Below are 21163 nucleotides of genomic sequence, written 5' to 3' on the forward strand. Positions count from 1 at the left end.
AGGACTTTGGTGCTTACTGCTTGTCTGAACTGTGGTACAGTGCAGACATAGCGTAAATGTTTGTATACAGACAAGCCTTGAGATACAGCCTTTTGATTTTATTGCTTTTTCAGCTTTGATGTGTCTTTTGGGGGAGTTTCAGGATTACAGTAAAGCTTGGGCTGGTGAGTCCATTCATCATACATGTATGACTGTCAGTGAGTATAAGTCCATTTGGCTACGTTATTCTGTTCAGATCTAGAAAACTAATTCCAAGAATTTCCCAGTTTGTTTTTAATTTCTAGCATTGTAGTTATTGGTATGTCAGAACTAGACAGTTTGCTCCCCTTTCTTTGGATTCCAAGCCAATGTTTCTAATGTTTATTTAACTATTACATTACAGAGTGGCAATGATATTGACCCTTGCTAGTCTTCTGTTATTTGTAATAAACAATATTGCTTTTTTTAAAAATACAATTTTTTTTTCTGGTTTGAGCATGTTGTGGATGTGCTAGTTGTCTCTCATGCAGAATTGCCAATACCAGAAGCACGGCTTCTCAATGACTACCTAGATACAAAGTTTCTGATTGATTCATTTTGGGCTGAAATGGAAGAAGGGGCAACAGCAGACAAACTTTGTAACCCAAAGCCCACATAAATCCGTTATTTTATACATTATTTAGTTTTCTCTTTTGTATGTGTGTTTTAAAATGGTTTAACAAGTGGAATCAGAGCAAATTATTGTGTAATTTAGCACTTCTATTTAAAATATCTATAGATATTTCATCATAAATGACTTATATTATTTACCCACAATTTAATAGTTTTTCCTCTGGGCTATTAAAATATTTGCTATATAGTCATTCATGTTTTAGTTAAGTGAAGAAAAAAATATTTTAATTATTATGGTTTAAGTACGCTCATTTTGAACCGTTTTATTTGTTTTCAGTATTATTATGTAATTCATGCACATAAAGAAAAATAGCCTTTTCTCCAGATTAGATAACTGATTAGACTGTGTTCCCTTCAAGTTGACTACTTGATTTGTAGTAGTTTAGTTTGTAATATGAATAGCTTGCTGTCTGCTCAGCAACACTTGGATTTTTAAATGTTGCTAAAATGTTTAAAATTGGCAATTTCTTATTGCTATTTTTGCAAAATGATTCCTGCAAAACATAAATATATCCAAATTGAAAATGTTACTTGCCCTCTCACGTTTAAAGGTGAAACGTGTCTTTTGCAGATAAGAATGCAGATGCTTCATTGATGTTTGTGTATAATTTTGTTAGATTTTCATTTGGCTAGATTATTAGCAATGCCTTGCCAATACAAATAGCCACTATTAGGAAAGCGCTCCCAGCTTAACCTGCAGTTCTACACTGGGGCTGGTTCATGTGAAAATTAAGAACAGGTTAGTTTTTGTTTGTTTGTTTGTTTGTTTGTTTCATGATTAGCACCAGAAACATTTCACGGTTTAGAATTGCCCACTCTGGTATATCTGCCAAAAACTGATCTTGTACTCTCTGTGCTATTGCTATTGGAGAAACATTTAAGAAATGTAAGACTTAAAATATAAGCAGCATTTTTTTGAATTATTATTTGTATTACAGTAGAGACTAAAGGCTCCATCTGAAACTGGAGTAATGCTTTCAACAGCGTACATTTTATTTCATATGCACAAAAATATTCCTCCTCTTTGCTTCTCATTTCCCTGTATTTCCTAGTCTCTGTATGAACCAGGATTTCTGTCCCTAATCCAACCTCTGAATCCTCTGTCCTCTACCTTTCCATGTGTCCTCATTTTTGTTCTTAGCAAAATGATCATGTGAACAACCCCTAGTGCGCTCTGTGTGTGTAACAGTCTAGCTCACTTTTCTTCTTCATTGTCCATCCTCCATGTCTCCAAGTCCATGGGTGATGAGTCAATTCACCTTTTCTCTTTTTCTCTAAACTTTTCCCCCTCTCTCTGATTCAACTCAATGTATTGTGGATAATTCAACTTCCTCTCCCCATTTCCTTGGTCAGATGGGAATGGGAGGGACAATTCCTTTCTGCACTAGGGAAATGTTTTAGCCTCTCACACCTAGTTTAAACTGAGTGAAATGCTTGCTGGGATGCATTTTGGTTTTTGTTGAGTGAGAGATGTTTCTGTGATACAAAGGAAATTAGATTTTATTAAGGGAGAGTAAGGATAAAATGAGAAAGGAGGAGGAAAGAGAAATGGGTGAGGAGAAAGAGACACCAGCCAACCATGACTGTAGTAGGGCGTGGCACAAAACGATATTAGGGAGAAGGGAATAAAATCCATCTTGTGGGATTTCAACAAAAATAAGATGGAGAACTGGAGGTATAGGTCTTTGCTACTCAGGATTTCCTTCTTATTCTGCTATCTCGATTTGGGTTACATAAATCCTTTCACCATAGTTGGGACACTGAAATGGGGTTTTCTCTATAAATTTTTCAGTATGATTAACTCTAAAAAAAGCAAATTTCAAGGGGATGTTTTACTTAGTGACTTAATGTCCCTCATCTACTTTCTCTTTTCAGGATTGTACAGTATATGAAACAGAGAATAAAATTCTTCATGTGGTAAGTAATCCTTGGATTTCTATAAACACACATCTCCACTGTGTAACACCTATGACTTTATCTTTTCTTTTCCTTGCAGTAGTGTCTGTGGTGAGGGTGAACTAATTTGGGCATGTTGCATCATTTTTAATAACCAGCAACATGGGGAATCGTTAGCAAATAGAGATATGCCTGAAGCAGGATGCTGGATCTGAATACCCCTCAATTTTAGAGAAGTTTGCATCTCAATTCAAACTCTGATTTGGGCCCATCTCTGCTCATAGGCAACAGATATTAAAATGTGGTTATGGTCACAGAAATGGCTATGTAAAAATAACATTTGACTCAACAAATCTGCTCTCTAGGCATGCACAGTAACATCTGTTTACTTCAATGAAAAAGTTTAAAGTTTATACTACTTTTTACTGCTGTTACCACTGCAGACCCAATAAAACTATGGGAGAATGAACTTCCTCCTCCTGGCTCATGTATCATTAGCAGAAATGCTTCCTAAGTTCCACTTGCATAATCTTTATTGCTGTTGATAATACGTCTGACTTTCAAAATGCAGTTTGTGTTTGAAGGGTTGCTCAGTAGAGAGGTGAGGAGACAAAAGTGTGAGCAAAGTTTTTCTGGAAATTATTGAGGCAATGAACATGGAGCCCTAGTGCGAGATATTTAATTGCTTGTCAGACTGTGACTGTATTTTGGTAGGCATTGAGTTAATACTGACCATGTTTCTAAAGTCAGCCACAAATAGTGCTGTTCCTGAGAGCAAGTAATTAATTGGTTTCACTTACAATCTACTTTTTATTTCACTGGTCAGATAGATTTTGATACCTATTCTTTATGCTACTCAAGTAAATTATCTTCATTTCTACTTCATTGGATATGAAGCTTTACAAAAGATTTTCTATAAATATTTTTTTAATACTCCCAAATCAAATGCCTAGCAAACTCAATTCTTTAGGCTGCTGACACTTTTGATTTTACAGTAACTGCAGAACAAAAAGGTCTTGAGTTCTTCAGTTGCACTGACTTTTTTCCCCTATGGGGCAAAAAATATTAGCATTTGTAGTAAGCCTGACTTTGTCATCTTTGACTGACTGCTCTCTACAAGCATTTAAATAATGAAGTTTTTAATGGTGCAGCTTTGGCAAAAAGTTGAAATGCTGAATGCTGGAAGTGTTCTTCTTCGAATGCTTGTTCATGTCCATTCCAATGTAGGTGTGTGCTTGCCCCAAGCACAGTTGCTGGATTATTTTTCCTTAATGATATCTATCGGATACCTCTGGTGTCACACACTCGTTGCACCAGTATGAAGGGCCCTGCCAACCCCGTGCCCCTTCAGTTCCTTCTTACCGCCTGTGACAGTTGCTGGAACTTCCCTCATTGCTCAGGCAATTTCTCCTACTGGTTTTTCTTCTCTTTCTCATGAGTGAATAGTAGTTTTAGTAGTTAGTGAGTTTTGGATGCCTCTGCCCTTGGTTAGAGAGGCTTGTCCACTCCCCGGTGCCAGGCTATGTCTCAGTCACCAGGCTTTAAGCCCTGCGCTCAGGGCCGGTTCAAGGAAGTTTCGCGCCCTAGGCGAAACTTCCACTTTGCACCCCCCACCCAGCTAACCCCGCCCCCCCATGGCAGCTAACTCACCCCCTACCCGGGGAGCCCTCCCGCAGCAGATACCCCCCCCACCGTGACAGCTAACCCCTCTCCCTCCCTTCCCCCGACGGCAACTAACTGACTCCCCCGGTCCCCCCTCGGCAGCTAACTCCGCCTGGGGAGACTCCTCCGCCCCCGCCATGGCAGCTAACCCTGCCTGAGGAGACTTCCCCCCTCTCGCCGCCCCCCGCCACAGCAGCTAACCCTTCCTAGGGAGACTCTCCCCCTCCCCTGCCATGGCAGCTAACCCTGCCTGGGGAGACCTCCCCCCGCGGAAGCGAACCTTGCCTGGGTAGCCCGTCCCAGCTCACCTTGGCTCTGCCTCTTCCACTGAGCATTCCAGCGCTGCTCTAATTCTCCACCCCGCCCAGGCTTGCGGCGCTGATTGGAGGAGACTTAGAGCTGGGCTGTGTGCTCAGCAGAGGAGGCAGAGTGGAGGTGAGCTGGGGCGGGGAGCTGTTCCCCTGTGCGTGCCCCCCCCGCCGTTACTGCGGGTAGCCCTCTCCGCGTGCCCCTCCACCCAGCTCACCTCTACTCCAGCTCCTCGCCTGAGGGGACTTTTAGGCGCCCCCAACCACTAGGCGCCCTAGGCAGCCGCCTAGTTTGCCTAAATGGTTGCACTGGCCCTTCCTGCGCTTCCTGCAGCAAGTCGATGCCCTTGAGCAACCCACACTCAAGCTGTCTCAGGTGCGTTGGGGAAGCTCACTGGAAAGACAGTTGCCAGATCTGCAGGGACTTCAGACCCCGCACCAGAAAAGACTGGGAGGCGAGGTTGAAGGTCTTCCTCTGGGAGGCAGCCCTAAGACCAGCATCGGAGCCAGGTTCAGACTCAGCACCAAACACTTCAGCTTTGGTGTGGAGTGCTCCTCCTGCTAGCTGAGAGTCCTGGCGCTGATCCTCCTATGTGGTGCCCTAAGAAGAAACACTGTAAGCACCAGGAGAAGAGTCATTCCCCAGTGTCAAAAGGAAGCAGGCAAGGGGTTCTGGATAAAGCGAGATCCATGTCGGGCTGCTCTCCCTCTCCTGCACTACAGCAGCCACCTTCGCCTGCCTCGGCATGCCCGTAGGCTCCGCTAACTCCGGCATGGGAAGTGCCATCCTCCAGCTGACAGCGTACCAGTCAGTTTGCAGTACTGTCAACCCCAGAGGCATTTGTGGCTGCTTGAGACTTACTCACTCTCCCAGTCCCGGGGTCCCTGGAGATTCAGGACTCGGCACCGCCAGTACCTATGAGCAGCAGAGAGGTGTTCGCCAGCTTACCGGCCACCCCTTATGGTAGCCTTAGCTTGGACCTCTTCATGGCACCGTTTGTTGGCACCGAGAGAGTTGGCACCGCCTTGGTCCTCCCCACTGCAGCTCGTCTTCATCATTGGAGTCTGAAGAGGGATCCTACTCTCACCACCATCAGGATGGCCAGCACTGCTCCCTGGTCTGTTCCTACCTTGCTGTTGCCTCTGAACACTTGGCCTCTGGGACTGTGGGGACCAGCACCCATGCAATGGCCTTTTTGGAATCTAGGGGGGTTTCCCGTGGGCCAGGGTGCTGTTTAGAGGTGTTCATATTCTGTGGCCTTGGAAAGTATGACAGGCCTACTAATAGAAATCCACCATTATTCCTGTACAAAGGATAGAATTAATAGAGGTGGTTCTCAACTGTGTCTGGGTAGAACCTTTCTTTTAGAGGATTGTTTTCAGTCAGTCTCGAACATAAGTTCCCTTTAGACACATCTAGCCACCACAGTCTGGATATGCTTGAGCCTTCTGGGCCACATGGCATCATGCACATATGCAGTGCAACACATAAGGCTATGTGTCAGACCTATCCAGGCCTGGCTGGCCACAGTATATTCACTTTGCAACACCAGCAGTCCTTGATTCACTGACAGGTGGTTGAACCAAAGCACCATTTGTGCAGGAGTACCTTTTTCGAGGCCCCAGCCGTTGGTGTCCTTGGTCTCTGATGCCTAGGCATTGGGTTGGGGAGCCAGGCCCCTGAGGACTCCAGGTCTGGGGTCAATATCAGGGAACTCAGGGTGGTCCACACCACATTATGGACAAGACCTTTTCAGTTCTCATGGACAATACAACCGCCATTTATTATATCAGGAGGCAGGGCAGAGTGCGTTCTTCCCCCTTATGTCAGGAGGCAGTCTGACTGTGGGAGTTCTGCATTCAATTTATCTAGAAACATCTTACCTGCCAGGAACACAGAACCAACTCACGGATCATCTCAACAGGTCCTTCTCCACTTACCACAAGTGGTCGCTTCAACTGGACATTACAAGGGACATCTTCCAAAGGTGGGGGACTCCCTTATAGACCTGATTGCTACCCATAGCAACAGAAAATGCCATCAGTTTTGCTTCCTGCAGGGCTGCAGCCTGAGCTCTCCTATGTATACCCTCCTGTTAGCATGGACAACCCACCTGTATTATGCCTTGGCATGGCCCAGACAGCACTGGTTCACCACTCTGTCAAGCCTTTCAGTAGAGATCCCAATCCAGTAGAGGTCCCAGTCCAGCAGCAGATCCATAGAATTTAAATAGGCAGTAGAAAACCCTCCACCAGGGTGACTTATCTGGCAAAGTGGAAATGATTCTCCATCTGGTCTTTCCAGTGCAGCGTTCCTCTCGCACAGTCCTCGTTGCAACTTATTTTAGAGTACCTTCTGCTCTTGAAACAGCAATCAAAGTCCACCTGGCAGCCATTTCAGCTTTGCATCATAAGATTGCAAAAGATCAATCTTTTGGCAGTTTTCTCAAAGGCCTGGAGTGAGTGTACCTTCAGGTAAAGGAGCTGATCGCTCCTGGTGCCTAAACCTCATCCTGTCAAAGCTTACAGGCACACCCTTCAAGCCTCTAGCAACATGCTTACTGTTGTACCTCTTCTGGAAAGTGGCCTTCTTAGTGGCCATTGCTTCGGCCAGGAGGGTTTGGAGAGCGACCCTTCTCGCCAAAATCCTCATATACAATCTTCTTCAAAGATAAAGTGCAGCTGCACTTGCATCCAAAGTTCTTTCCGAAAGTAGTCTCACAATTCCACTGCAGCCAACTAATTTTTCTACCAATATCCTGCCCTAAGCTGCATGCGAATAGGGAGGAACAGCGCCTACACTCCTTGGATGTTAGACGAGCCTTGGCATTTTATATTCAAAGGCCCAAAACCATTCCACAGATCACCTCAGCTATTTATAAGGATAGCAGTGAGATGGAGAGTCCCTTTATTCTCTGCCCTGAGGATCCCATCTTGGATTATATTATGTATCCATGTTACAAACTCATGAGAGTTGTTCCTCTGGCTAACCTGACTGCTCATTCCACAAGATTGTGAGCATCTTTGGCTGCTTTCTTAGTGCAAGCTCCTGTTAAAGATACCTGCAGGGCAGCAACCTGGTTCTGGGTGCACAAATTCTCAGCGCTCTATGGTGCACAAATTCTCAGCGCAACAGGCCAGAGACAATGCCAGCTTTGGCTGTGCAGTCTTCCAGTCAGTTTGTACTTGAACTCCAAGCCCACCTCCTGTGCAGCTGCTTGTGAGTCGTCTACATTGGAATGGACATGTGCAAGCACTCAAAGATGAAAAACCTGTTAGTAACCTTTCTGTAACTCTTGTTCTTTGAGCTGTGTTGCACATGTCCATTCCAAGACCTGCCCTCCATCCCCTCTTATTGGAGTCAGTTGGTAAGAAGAAACTGAAGGGCGCGGGGCCAGTAGGTCCCTTTATACCAGCACTATGTGTGCGTGGCACCAGACTGCACTGGAGCCGACCCAACAGATACCACTAAGGGAAAAAATTCTGGCAGCTGTGCTTGGGGCATGGACACCTACATTGGAATGGATGTGTGCAACACATTTTGCAGAACAACAGTTAGAGAAAAGTTAGTAACTATTTTTTCTTACACACACGGAGATTATACACTGTATTTGTGTGTATGTATATAAATAAAAATAAGAAAATATATTGAGCTTACCAGTGGTCAGAAACAAAGGGTGAAGAGTGAGGTAGCAATATTTACAGGTGCTTCAGCATTATTTAGTATAGTCCAGACTAGAAGATTGTGGAAAAACTTCAGAGGAATTTAACAAAGCTAGGTGAATAGGCAAATTGGATACAATTGAATTGTTAACAAATACTTTTCAATGTGCATTTCCATGCATAATTTGAACTCATATATACATCTGGGTTTTACCCAACTGTAACCACTCAGGAAAAAGACCTAGATGTCATTGTGGACAATTTAATCAAATTCCCTGCTCACTGCTCATTAGGGGTTGAAAAAGCAAACAGTGTTAGAATGTACAAAGGATGGTATAGAAATAACATTAATAGTATAATGCCATTATTCAAATCTATGTTATGCCCTCACCTGGAACATGAAGTTCAGTTGTGGTCACCCTTTCTCAAAAGAAAAATGTAGCAGAAATATTATATAACATTTATATTGCAGCAGTGCTTAGAGAGATCAACCGAGTCAGAGTCACATTGTACTAAGGCAGGCGTCGGCAACCTCTGGCATGCGGCTTGCCAGGAAAAGCACCCTGGCGGGCCAGGCCAGTTTGTTTACCTGCCATGTCAGCAGGTTCGGTGGACCGTGGCTCCCACTGGCCACGGTTCGCTGTCCCAGGCAAACGGGAGCTACAGAAAGCGGCACGGGTCAAGGGGTGTCCGCAGCTTCCTGCCACCCCCATTGGCCTGGGACGGCGAACTGCGGCCACGGGGAGCCGCCATCTGCCGAACCTGCTTATGCGGCAGGTAAACAAACTGGCCCTGCCTGGCAGGGTGCTTACCCTGGTGAGCCACATGCCAGAGGTTGCCGATCCCTGCACTAAGGCCTTGTATAAATATAGTAAATGGCAGTACCTGTTCCAAAGAACTTGCCGACTAAAAGACAAGATGAAGCTGGTCAAGCAGGGAGGTGGGGATCACAGTGTAACAAATATAACCTATGCAAAGCACAAGGTAACAAATATAACCTATGCAAAGCATCCTATCAGTGTGTTTGGTTCTCATCCCATCAGTAACAGGGATCACAAGTTGCCAACTACCTACCTGTTATCAGATGGCAATTTTCTGTATGCTTTCTGGTGAATTTGAAGAGACAGATGAAGGCATCTGTGGATTTTTGTTAGAAGATATCATAGAATCATAGATTATTAGAGTTGGAAGGGACCTCAGGAGATCATCTAGTCCAGCCCCCTGTTCAAAGCAGGACCAGTGCCCAACTAAATCCTCAAATGGTCCCCTCAAGGATTGAACTTACAACCCTGGGTTTAGCAGGCCAATGCTCAAACCACTGAGCTACCCCTTCCCCCCCCCCATATGAAGGATGGCATAGGGAAAAGAGTGAAGGTACATGTGGAAGAAGCAGACAAGCAGGTGATTGAAACGGGCATAGCAGGTAAAATCGGACTGGAAGCTGGCTTTGTAATAAAATAATAGAGTACACAGGAAGGGCAGGGCTCAACTTTGGAGGGGTTTGATGGTTGGCATGAGAAATTTGTTCTTGGTGAAATGGAAGAAGGGAAAGCCAATGGAGGGAGTTTGAGAGAGGGATGAGGAAGATTATTTTAGCAGCAGCACTTTGAATAGATTTGAGTGAGGCAGAGTTGCAGGCAATGAGGCCTTAAAGGTGGAGATTGAAGTAATGAAGGAATGAGATGTTCAGAGAGTGTCTGAGATTTTTGGCAATGTGGGCAAAGAGATAAGGATCGGTCTTGAAGTTGTGCAGGAAGGCATGCTGAGATTTAAATACAGACTGGATGTTTTGTCAAAGGAAAGGGCAAAAGAGTCAAAAAAATAAAACGGAAATTATGGGCTTGAGTATTATGATGATGAGGATGCGCTCTGCAATAATACAGTGAGATTGAAAGATGGAAGTGCTTTGGGGAAAGGTCAGCAGCTTGCTTTTGGCCAGGTTGAGTTGGACATCCATGAAAAGATGTCAGAGAGGGTCTGAAATTTTAGTATGAATGAAGGAAAACAAGTCTGCAGCAAACTCACAGATTTCTGAGTCATCATTTCAAAGACAGAAGTCAAAATCATGTTTATGAAAAAGGAAAAGAGAAAAGGTAAGACAGAGGCCTGAGGGGTCCCCACTAAAAGAGGGGGAGTTGTGGAGAAAGACCCACCAAATAAGACCTCGAGGGAGTGATCCAAGAGCTTGGGAGAGAAAACAGGAGAGGACAGGGTCAGGAAGACCTAGGAACGATAGGATTTTGAGAAGAATATAGTGGACAATTTCAAAGTTCAAGGAGAGTGAAGATGAAAGCTCTTTGATATGGCTAAGGTCATTGAAGGTCTCGATGAGAGCAGTTTCAGTGAAGTGCAGGGAGTGGAAACCAGATCTGAGATGCCGTAGAATGGGATTAAAGGTGAGGAATATAAAATACGTGGTGTAGATGGTGTGCTCAGTGGGTGTGGAGAAGAAGGGTAGAAAGAAGATGAGGCCATAATTTGAGGGGAGGTTAAACCAAGAGAATGGTGACTAAAATGATTAGAGGTATGGAAAGAACCCCATAAATGGTTAGAAAAACTGAGAAAGTTTTAGAGGTACATAAGAGGAAAGACGAGGCAAAAAAATGTGGAGAGAAAAAGTTAATTCTTTCTATCGTACAAGAACACGGTAACATTCAATTAAATTGAAAGGCAATAAATCGACAAATGATGAAAATACCAATTAGCCTCTGGAACTCACTGCCACAATATGTAATTCCCACCAATATTTTAGATGGAATTTTTAAAAAAGGAATAATGAGAACGTTTACAGTTTCAGTAAATTGGATAAAAATAAATGAGCTATATAAACCTTTATGCTTCAGTGCATAAACCAACTACTTTCTGATTTCTTGCACCTTCCTCCGAAGCATTTGGGGCTGGCTATGGTCAGACACTGGATGCTAGTTTAGATGGGTCTCTGGTCCGATCTCATGTGGCAGTGCCTATGTTTGGTTACAGATGACTCCAAAAAACTTAGTCCAAGGTAAATGTAATTACAGAGAGAAACAAAATGTGAATGACAAAAATAGAGTAATTGTACACAGTTACAAAAAATACTTGGATGCTTTAGCATAGTGTTTAGTTATGCTACAACAGTGACACTCGTTAGATTTTTTAGTTTAGCTACGCAATGTAATATTTAGTTTGCATAGGACATTAATTGTTGAACAGTCGTGGAAAGTTCAGATGGTGGTTTTGCTCTTCATGAATAATGCTGACCTATATTTGTTTTAATAAGACCAGAAATATTAAGCTGCTATAGTTCTGACAGCATGATTTGTTTTTGAGATCCCAGTGAATATTGTCTTAGTTCCTCACCTCCTTGGCCGTGAGATCACAGTTTGGGCTGTAGTGTGGGCAGAGTGCTCAATTGCACAGGTATCTACTTGAATGTGTTATCAGTTATGTCTAAACATTAGATCACATTCTAATAACTTACTTTACTGATAGTAAATTTTGAATATCACAGCAATTTTTAAAGTGATGTTTACCAGCCAACCTTATCTATGCTGTCAGTGATGTGTAGGATACATGTAGCTGCATGCTTCAGTGAAATGCAGGCTACATCCACACTGCAATGTGTAGCTACATGCAGCAATGAAAGGCCCTGGCAGGGGGAAGCAAATTGGAAAGGCTCCAGGAGTTCCCTGCTGGCAGAGATTTTACTATGGTGAGGAAAGGCTCTGGCAGGTGGGAGGCAGTGGGGAAAGGCTCTGGCAGTTCCCTGCTCTTTTTACCAACCTAGTGTCTCACTGCCTCCCCCCTGCCAGAGCCGTTTCCGCTGTCAAAGTCTTTCCGGCAGCTCCCTGTGGCAGGCAAAGGCTCCAGCAGCGGGGTGCTGTCAGAGCATTTCTCTGCTGCTTCCCCACTGCTGGAGCCTTTCACTGCCATGGGGAACAGCTGTGGCAGCGGGGATGCATTAGGACACTGTATTGCTAAAAATAGCAATGTAGACATGGGAGGTACTGCTTTCATGTGAAGGGAGTCATGTAGGATGTATCCCCTGAGGTACCTGTACTCTTCTCACCTATGCAGTGCCTCTTATCTGCACTCCTTTTTATACCTATGTGAGGGTTTGTGTGCAGCGTATGAACTTGACATGCTGCTATTAGTGCAGACATAGCCTCCGTGAGTACCACAAATCATAATTTTATTTCTGTTAGGGATTAAATCTATTTCTTTGCCTTTCAAGAAATTGTAATTTAAAATAGTAGAGCAAAGTCATTTTTAATCTGAATCAGAATATTACCATAGCTAATAAAGTACTCTGTGTTTTTAAACCAAATACCTGATAAGAATCGAAGAAAAAAAGATTATGGAAAACAGACAATCGGTTATGTTTTCCTTCTCCTTAGTCATTCACCCTTATTGATCTCTGATTCCTCAGGATGAGTTTTACAAGCTTATCTTTTTGCTTAGCAAGCCATACTTGTTAAATGAATCTGAATAGCAACAGGAACAATAGAAATTATTTAACTGAGAAGAATGGGGTTTGAAATCCGGTGGATCAAAAAAATCACAAGTGTTGTTTACCAGTTTTAGTTACTATTGAAAACAACTGGAGATCTGTTGTACTGTGGAGATACATTCCTAATCAATGTATAAAGCCCTTAAATAACACTGATTAATTTGAGATATGTTGTTACCTACGGAAGCCTCCAGAAAAGATTAATGTGGAAAGCTGTTCTAGATGGTGTTCTGGAAGTTGTGTTCCTGGTTGTGCAAAGTCTAGCCAGAGAACATTTTTGCTGAAATACCAGAAGTGCAAACACCTTGGAGAATAATTAATTGTTCCCGTCCTAATTATGTAATGCTGTATCTGATGGGAGCATCTAGTTCATGAAATGATATTGTAAATGTTAAAAACAGAGCAAGGAGGACTGATTATAGAAAGGAGACTTTGAGCTAAAATCTACTTAGCAGTTATTTTCTACACATTTTTTTTCCAATATAATACTTTGGGATAATCATTCATTTGCCATTCAGAGGGAACAAAAGAAATTTTCCTATGGAATTTGGCTTTGCAAAGATGGATAAATTTTTTGAAGCATGTTCTGTTGGCTAGAGAACTATGAAATATTTAAGTTGTAATTAAAATTAAACAGCCTGAATATGAATTTTAAAACAAACTAGCTATCTTAGAACCAAGTTTAAACACTTAAACACATTTAAAAACGAGCTAATAAAAGTATGAGATTTTACCACTATTGTTAGTGATCTTGTCAATACCATAGTAATGTAAAATCTTTACTGCTCACTAGAATGCAGTAACTGGTTGATTTCATTGTAGCACAGGATATCATGGAAAGTTCAGAAGTTATTTGTAAGACTGCAGGTCTGATCTTCACTTTCCTGTAAGGTCATTTTGTGCAATAACCTTTTAAAATAGCCCTTAATGAACAGCTGATTTAGGGAATGTTGATGGGCACCAGAGAATGTGGAACTGGAGTGTGGTACATGCCACTGATCACTAGACATCTACCGAAAAGGAGACTTGTCTTAGCCATCATAAGTTAGGGTAGCTTTGTGGCTTCTGTAACTTGTGCTGGGAGCTGTTTGCTAGTCCCCCATAAAAGGAAGATGTAAAGGTGGCTTAGTCACTTTTGCTGCTTCTTCCCCTTGGTATCCCCCTCAGCTGCCGTGAGAGAGAAGCTGGCACAATTGAATGGAACTCATAATCAGCAATTACAATAACTAGTAATTACTAACTAGTATTCTTAATTCTGGACATTTTTTATTTTTGCAACTGTAATGAATGACAAGCATGCATATATATTTTGTATTATTTTAGACATTTTCATATTGTACTTGAAGCAGACCCTTTACCTTTCAACACTGAAGTGCAGAGTTTTCCTCGTCAGTCGTTTCCCTCTAGACTTTCCTGGATATTTGAAAAAAGCAGAGTATTTTTCCTTGCCCAGTCATTCTGACAGCACTTTTTCTTTACCCCTGCACCCCCTCACAAACACCTCCATGTCACAAATTCAAACCTGTGTTCAGAAGAAAGTCATAAGAAAACACTAATACAATCCGTGAAGATAAGTTGTACAAAGAGAAGTTCATCCAGTATCTACTCTTTCTTTTTCCTTGGACAATACAAATGGAGCATGTCTAGAATTTGCTCCCTAAGACAGAGGATCAAATATGTTCTGTGAATTTGTTTGCTACGTCAGCAAACATATCAACCACTGAAATATCTGCCAGGTGTTTATAAATTTCACTCCAATAGGGAATCGACAATTATAGCATTAAGTATGATAAAGCATCATGAATACTATTAGTAAAATTCCCTTAATCAGTAATGCAGTTTTAGAAAATAATAAAAGGTAATGTCTATTTCCTGAAAACAGGTGCTTTATATTGGTATCAGTTTTCAATGAAACTTGACATTTCTGTGACGTATCTTTTGCTGAATTGTATTGAAGACTAATAACTTCCTAAATTTCCTATAATAATATGATTAACACAAGAGTGCTGTTTGTCTACTTTTCCTACACAGTGGGAAAAAATAGTTGGTTGTCCATATGCACAGTTTCAACAAGAGTGCATTGTTTTTCATCAAATACAAACAAAATTAGTTTCTCCTGTTTCCCCTCAGTCATTAGCTCCTTTTGCATCAAACAAATGTCCAACTCCAGGGAAGGCTGGAAGAGTCAAAGAAAGCTTGGGTAAAGCTGTGAAGTAAAGATATATTCCATGCTACTTTACAGCAACAGGCAAAGTCTTATATGGTCTTAAGTCCAAGCATGCAAAGCTGATCCTGAGAAGCAACCAGTGTTAACTCTCTGGAATATTTGTGGAGAAAAGTATTAAGAAATCAAGAATTGATTGCTTCAGAATTCATTAAATATTTGTTTCTTAAATTAGCATGTTCAGCTGTGGAAAGTGTTGGCATCTCTTGCAGACTGAAGTCCTTGATCCATAGCAAAGGTACAAAATGAGCAGCAACGGTGCAAATTTTCCCCTGTACCTCAGCAGTGGTTTGCAACCAGGGGGATCATAGAGTCATAGAAATGTTGGGCTGGAAGGCACCTTGAGAGATCATGAAATCCAATCCCCTGCACCGTAACAGGACCAAGTAAACCTAGACCACTGCTGACAGGGGTTTGTCCAACCTGTTTTGGACAAATGATGGGGATTCCACAACCTCCCTTGGAAGCCTGTTCCAGAACTAAATTACCCTTATAGTTAGAAAAAAATTCCTTATATCTATCTTGCTGCAGATTAAGCCCATTACTTCTTGTGCTACATCCAGTGAACATGAAGAACAATTGATGACCACCCTCTTTATAGCAGACCTTAACATATTTGAATGATGGGTCATTGGTAGTGGGCTGGAGAGTGAGCCCGCCCCATTCTCATCTGGAAGCAGTGGCTTCTGTCCTCTGGTGCTGAGCCTAGCTTCCCCTCTCCAGGAGTGGGAACCTAGAGTCATAGAGTTTAAGAGCAGAAAGGACCACAGATCGGATCCCCTGTACATCACAAGCCAGGAACACTACTGAGCACCCATACACTAAATTCAACAACCAAAATTAGACCAATTTATTACAGCCTGTGAGAGACTAGGTTGTGTCATGGAAGGGACCGAGGTGCACCAGTGCCCAAGACCCCCACAAAGGTAGAGAATGATTACATAAATTATACCCAGATAATTCTGGCAAGTGAGCTGCACCCACACACTACAGAGGAAGATGTAACTTTGGAGGTTTTTCTGCCAATCTGACTTGGGGAAAGATTCATTTTGGATCTCACATATGGTGATCAGTTAGACCATGAGTACGTGTGCAGGAGCCAGCCAAGCAACCACCTGAGAGAGAGAATACTTGGTGCCAACTCTGAGGCCATCCCTGTCCAATGTCCCATCTCCAGCCATGGCCATCCCTGAAGCTTCAAATGAAGGAGATAAAAATCAATCCAGAATATGTTGGGAGATGGGGAGAAATCCCTTCCTGACCCCTGAAGGTGGCCAGCTGAGATCCTGAAGCATGAGTTGAGAAGATTGTTCCATCTCCATGCCCTTTCAATCCTATTTTGTCTATTAAGAGTGCCAATAATGATAACAACTGTAATTTGGACAGGAACTGAGCTGTGTCCACCAACTCTCATCAGAGATCACAGCTAGCAGATGGTAACAATCTTCTGTCAAGGCTAAGCTTCGCTAGCCTTGACTTGCAAAATCTATATCCTGTTACCATTTCTCAGTCACCCAGTCTCTGAAGTGTTTTTCAGAGTAACTGGATGTATTATTATTATTTATTTAATAATCACATATTATAGGCAGCAAAGAGTCCTGTGGCACCTTATAGACTAACAGACGTTTTGGAGCATGAGCTTTCGTGGGTATTCACCCACGAAAGCTCATGCTCCAAAACGTCTGTTAGTCTATAAGGTGCCACAGGATTCTTTGCTGCTTTTACAGATCCAGACTAACACAGCTACCCCTCTGATATTATAGGCAGTGCTGGTAGCCTGACACTTCCCATTATAAGATTCTTTTTTCTGTTGTTTATCATTTTGCCAAACTGGGTGTCTGCTTCAGGTTAAATGTTTTGGATTTTGAAATGTCAGCCCAACTGGTTCAAATATTTCTGAGAATGAGGCTGGGGGAAAATATATTTTGCCCATGTGGCCAATTTTTTTCACTTTTTGAACAGTTGTAATGCCCCCATGCTTTGGAGCAGGAACTTGAAATTTGATGGGGATGTGCCTTGTGTCAGGGATGAGCCTTTTGCTGTCTCCATGAAAATCCATCCAAATTTGGCCAAATTATAAGACTTTGAAAATCAGTTTGCCTTTGTGCAGTACAGACAAGCTAGAACATTGTAGTTTAGTTCCCTAAAGATTCCATCTGCCCTTAGCATGCTTCATCTTGGGACTGCAGAGGCCTGAGCAGAACTTGCTTTGTGAATGCGGTTCCTGGCTGCTCTGGGCCATTTTGGTGACACGTCCAGGTATTGGTAGTGAGAGCAGGGAGTATCTCTCTCCTGTGCTCTCAGAGACTTTCCTGGCCAGAATACTGGCCATGGAAGCTGAGGCGTGAGGGGTAGGGAAACTGGGACTCAAGGTTGTATGTGGGGATTGGGAGGGAGTAGACTGGAATTAGCTGGGCAAGAAGACTGGAACTGGGAGCCAGGTGTGGGGGGACTGGGGCTTACTGGTCAAGGAGACTGGGAATGAGGAAGGGAAAAAGGGGAGAATTGGAAGCTAGTGGGGAGCGGAGTCTGGAACTATCTGGGCAAGGAGAGTGAGGCTGAGAACCAGAGTTGTGGGGGGAACGGGGATGATTTGAGTGGAGCCAGAGTTTGGGGGAAGAACTAGGACTGGCTGGGCAAGGAGACTTGCAACTGGGCTGAGAAGTCTGAGAAGTGAGATTGGTACTGGCTAGTTGAGGAGAGTGGGACTGGGGTGCGGAAGAAACAAGATAAAGACAGTTGGAAGGGGAAAGGGCAGCGCAGATCAGACTTGAAGGGAATGGGAAGACATCTGTGCCCAGCAGATCCTGGAGTGAAACCCAAGATTCCTGAGTTGTGCCATTTCTTTTTGTTAGCAAATATCTGTGAAGCCCACTAACAAAGTGTGTGTCTCCTCCCCCTCTAGTGGTTGGTCTACATATAGGATAGCAACCTATTACTGCTATCAGTTACTCTGTTAACTCAAGTGGCACAGGTTTGTGTGGTGAATCTAAAGGTGGATAAAACCTTCTGATGACCCATGTGGGTGTCAATATGATGCCACATGTTTTTTCAGTTTGCTTTTTTAAAAACCTTTGATTTTTGTAGTGTGTGCAATTTCTGTGTAAAAGAAGCATATTAAGGTTGCAAAGTCTAGCACTCAGAAGTTAGAAAATGCCAGAATTAAGGTTGCCTGTGCAACCTTAATTTGGCCCCCTTGAGATATGCATTGGGATAGTCTTTAATTACATGATCACATACTGTTCTTTCCACACAACCTCTGCCTCGTTCAGTGCATAGGATAGACCTGCTCTGGGGATGAATCAGGGTTGTGTAGTGAAATAGACTGTAGGACCTCTGTTGCATTTATTGGAGAAGTTGGGAGGTGTGCAGTGATGAGGTAGGGGATTGCAGGAAGAAGGTAGGGTCTCATGGTTAGGACAGCTGAATACTGCCCTGAAGAATTGGATTGTATCCCTGCATCTGCCACAGATTTCCTGTGTGATGCTAGATGAGACACTTAAACCAGACTTCCCACAGGTGATCACTAAATGTATGTTCTTCATTTTCTGGGGGCATGACTTGAGACTCCGGTGTTTGATTTGAACATGTGCTGAGTGCTCCCAGCTAGAACTGAAGCCAATGGGAACTGTGCTTTCAACATATAAAGTTCTGTATAATGCTACATACTCTGAAAAATCAGGCCCTAGGTGTCTCAAGTTGGGCATCAACATTTATTGCATACTTCTCACAGTAATCTCTCTCTCTCTTTCAGTTTCCCCCTCAGTAAAATAGACTATAATGTTTATGAGGCACTATACTGTAGCGATGAGCCTTTGAGGAAATTAAAAATTCTGTCTTCACAGCAGGGTTTGAATAGTGTGCAGTAAATAAGGCAGAGGCCATACGATGAACAATAAGAAGAAAAGGAAATAGCAAATAGTTGCTTGCTGAGGGTATGTCTTCACTGGAGCTGGAAGATGTAATTTCCAGCTTGATGAGACATACCTCTGCCAGCGCTAAAAATAGAAGTGTAGCTGCAGTACCATGAGTGTCAGCTTTCTAGAGTATGCACCTAATGTCTCTGGCAGGTATGTACTCAGGGCGGCTTATCCCACTGCAGCTATACTGCGATTCTTAATGCGCTATCTCGAACAGAGCTAGTGCAGGTGTCAAGGCTGATTCCCCACTCTGGCACTTTGAGTGCAGAAGGTGGGGGCCCGCAAGGATTCTAAAAATTAATACTGGCCACTCCAGGCTTGTATTAAACTCCCAAGGTTACAGCTTTTCTTTGACCCTGGATGGGCAGATTCTGCCACCACCCAAGTGCAAAAATCCCTTGAGAACCCAGGAAGGCACACTTGGAAATTCTTTCCTGTAGGATACCTTCAAGCCCTTAACCCCACCTCTGGGGAAGAGCTGAGAAAGAAAACAAAGGAAATCAGCTGTTGCCACCAGCTAATTAAACAACATATGCACAAACCTCTTAGGGACACAAAAATCCAATCCTGTTCTTAAAAAAGGTAAATTTTATTAAATACAAAAAGAAAGAAAATACATCTGGAACTTAAGCTTTTTGCTAGGTTTATTAAAAAAAAACAATTACAGGGATTAAGCATCAAGATAGCTTCTTGAGGTCCAGCTTAAAGGTTACAAACAAAACAAAAGCACCCAGGTTTAGTACAGAGGCGTCCATAAGCCATAAAGAAATAAAAGGGAGAAACCTAATCACATCTTCCTAGATACTTCCTGATCTACTTACATATTTGGGGTTTCAAATGAGTAGGTTTTAGATATGATCTGATGATTTTCATACCTGGCCCAAGCTCGCTCTTACAGCATAGTTCTGGCCCTGTCTCTGCTCTCTGGGAGAACACAGAAAGACAAAGAGGAATTTTTTCCCCAATTTTAAAAAGTTCTAGCCTTCCCATTGGCTCTTTTGGTCAGGTGCCCACTCCCTGCCTTTTACCTATGGACTTTTTAACCCCTTACAAATAAAGGAAGTAGAGAACAGGGATTTTATAGCTAACTGGCTGGTGGGGTGTCCATAAAAGGGAGCCCTCCCCTTCATTTATCACAGGAGGTGTCCTCCTCTAGCTGGAATGTATACCTCTAGTAGCATTCATCGTTTGCACTAAATAAGAGAAGGGTCCTCTGGAAAAAACAGTTTGAGATCACGTAGTTAAAACCAGTATCATAATACATATACATCAGGTGGATGAATTAAGGTAGCACAAAGGGAGGAGCCAGTCAGACATTGAAGCCAGCACAGTAGCCGCATTAAGCATTTCAAGCAGGGACTGAGGGACACTGATGATATCATCAGATTGTTCTCTGCAGTTTACACCCTGAGCTTTCCGTCCCCTTGCTGACCGCCTCTTTGCTCCAACTGTGCCTGCTCCATCCTTCATGGCTTCCTGCTCCCTCCCTCCCTTTGTCTTGGGATCGGGAAGAAATTTTCCCCCAGGTCAGATTGGCTGAGACCTGGAGAGTTTTTTGCCTCCCTGTGCAGCATGAGGCATGGGTCACTTTCAGGTTTCAACTAGTGTAAATTGTGAATTCTCTGTAACTTGAAATATTTAAACCATGATTTGAGGATTTCAGTAACTCAGCTAGCAGTTAAGGGGGAGGGATAGCTCAGTGGTTTGCGCATTGGCCTGCTAAACCCAGGGTTCTTGAGGGGGCAATTTGCGCATTGGCCTGCTAAACCCTCAATCCTTGAGGGGGCAATTTGGGGATTGGTCCTGCTTTGAGCAGGGGGCTGGACTAGATGATCTCCTGAGGTCCCTTCCAACCCCAATAATCTGTGGGTCTATTTCAGGAGTGGGTGGGTGAGATTCTATGGCCTGCAATGTGCATGAAGTCAGACTAAATGATCACAATGGTCCTTTCTGACCTTAGAGTCTGTGAGCCTTTCTATTTAGCTAATACCCTCCTTATATAACCCCCCAACAAAAACTTTTTTTAGTAACAAACCAAAAAAATCATGGCATTTAAGTGATGTTTGCTGCCATTGTATTGTTCTCTTTGCTTATAAGTTCTACCCATGTCCTTTTCCCTATTTAGATTGTAAACTCTTTGGGAAGGCACTGCCTCTTAATTCTCTGTACAGTGCCTAGGACAATGGAGATCTGTTCTGTTGCCCCTAGGTATTACCGTAATAAACATGATAAAGATAATTGTTTAAATACCTAACAGAAAAATGTAATAAGTTGTGAACGGTAGCTAGACAAGTAGTATGTTCCAGCCTAGAAAGAAGTATTTGTAATTAAGAATGACTAAAATGTATAT

The 21163-nt window shown here is 42.9% G+C and overlaps 1 protein-coding gene across 5 annotated transcripts in view; it reads left to right on the forward strand.

The window, feature by feature from the left end:
* CNKSR2 (connector enhancer of kinase suppressor of Ras 2) overlaps positions 1–21163 on the forward strand; it is a 370061-nt gene that overhangs the window by 139938 nt on the left and 208960 nt on the right. For all 5 annotated transcript variants that reach the window (XM_030574665.1, XM_030574679.1, XM_030574688.1 and 2 more), the window contains exon 5: positions 2527–2568. In XM_030574665.1, coding sequence (XP_030430525.1) covers positions 2527–2568 — 42 coding nt within the window. The remainder of the gene's footprint in view (positions 1–2526; positions 2569–21163) is intronic.

This window comes from Gopherus evgoodei, chromosome 1 (assembly GCF_007399415.2).
Source record: "Gopherus evgoodei ecotype Sinaloan lineage chromosome 1, rGopEvg1_v1.p, whole genome shotgun sequence".
NCBI classification, from domain to species: Eukaryota; Metazoa; Chordata; order Testudines; family Testudinidae; genus Gopherus; species Gopherus evgoodei.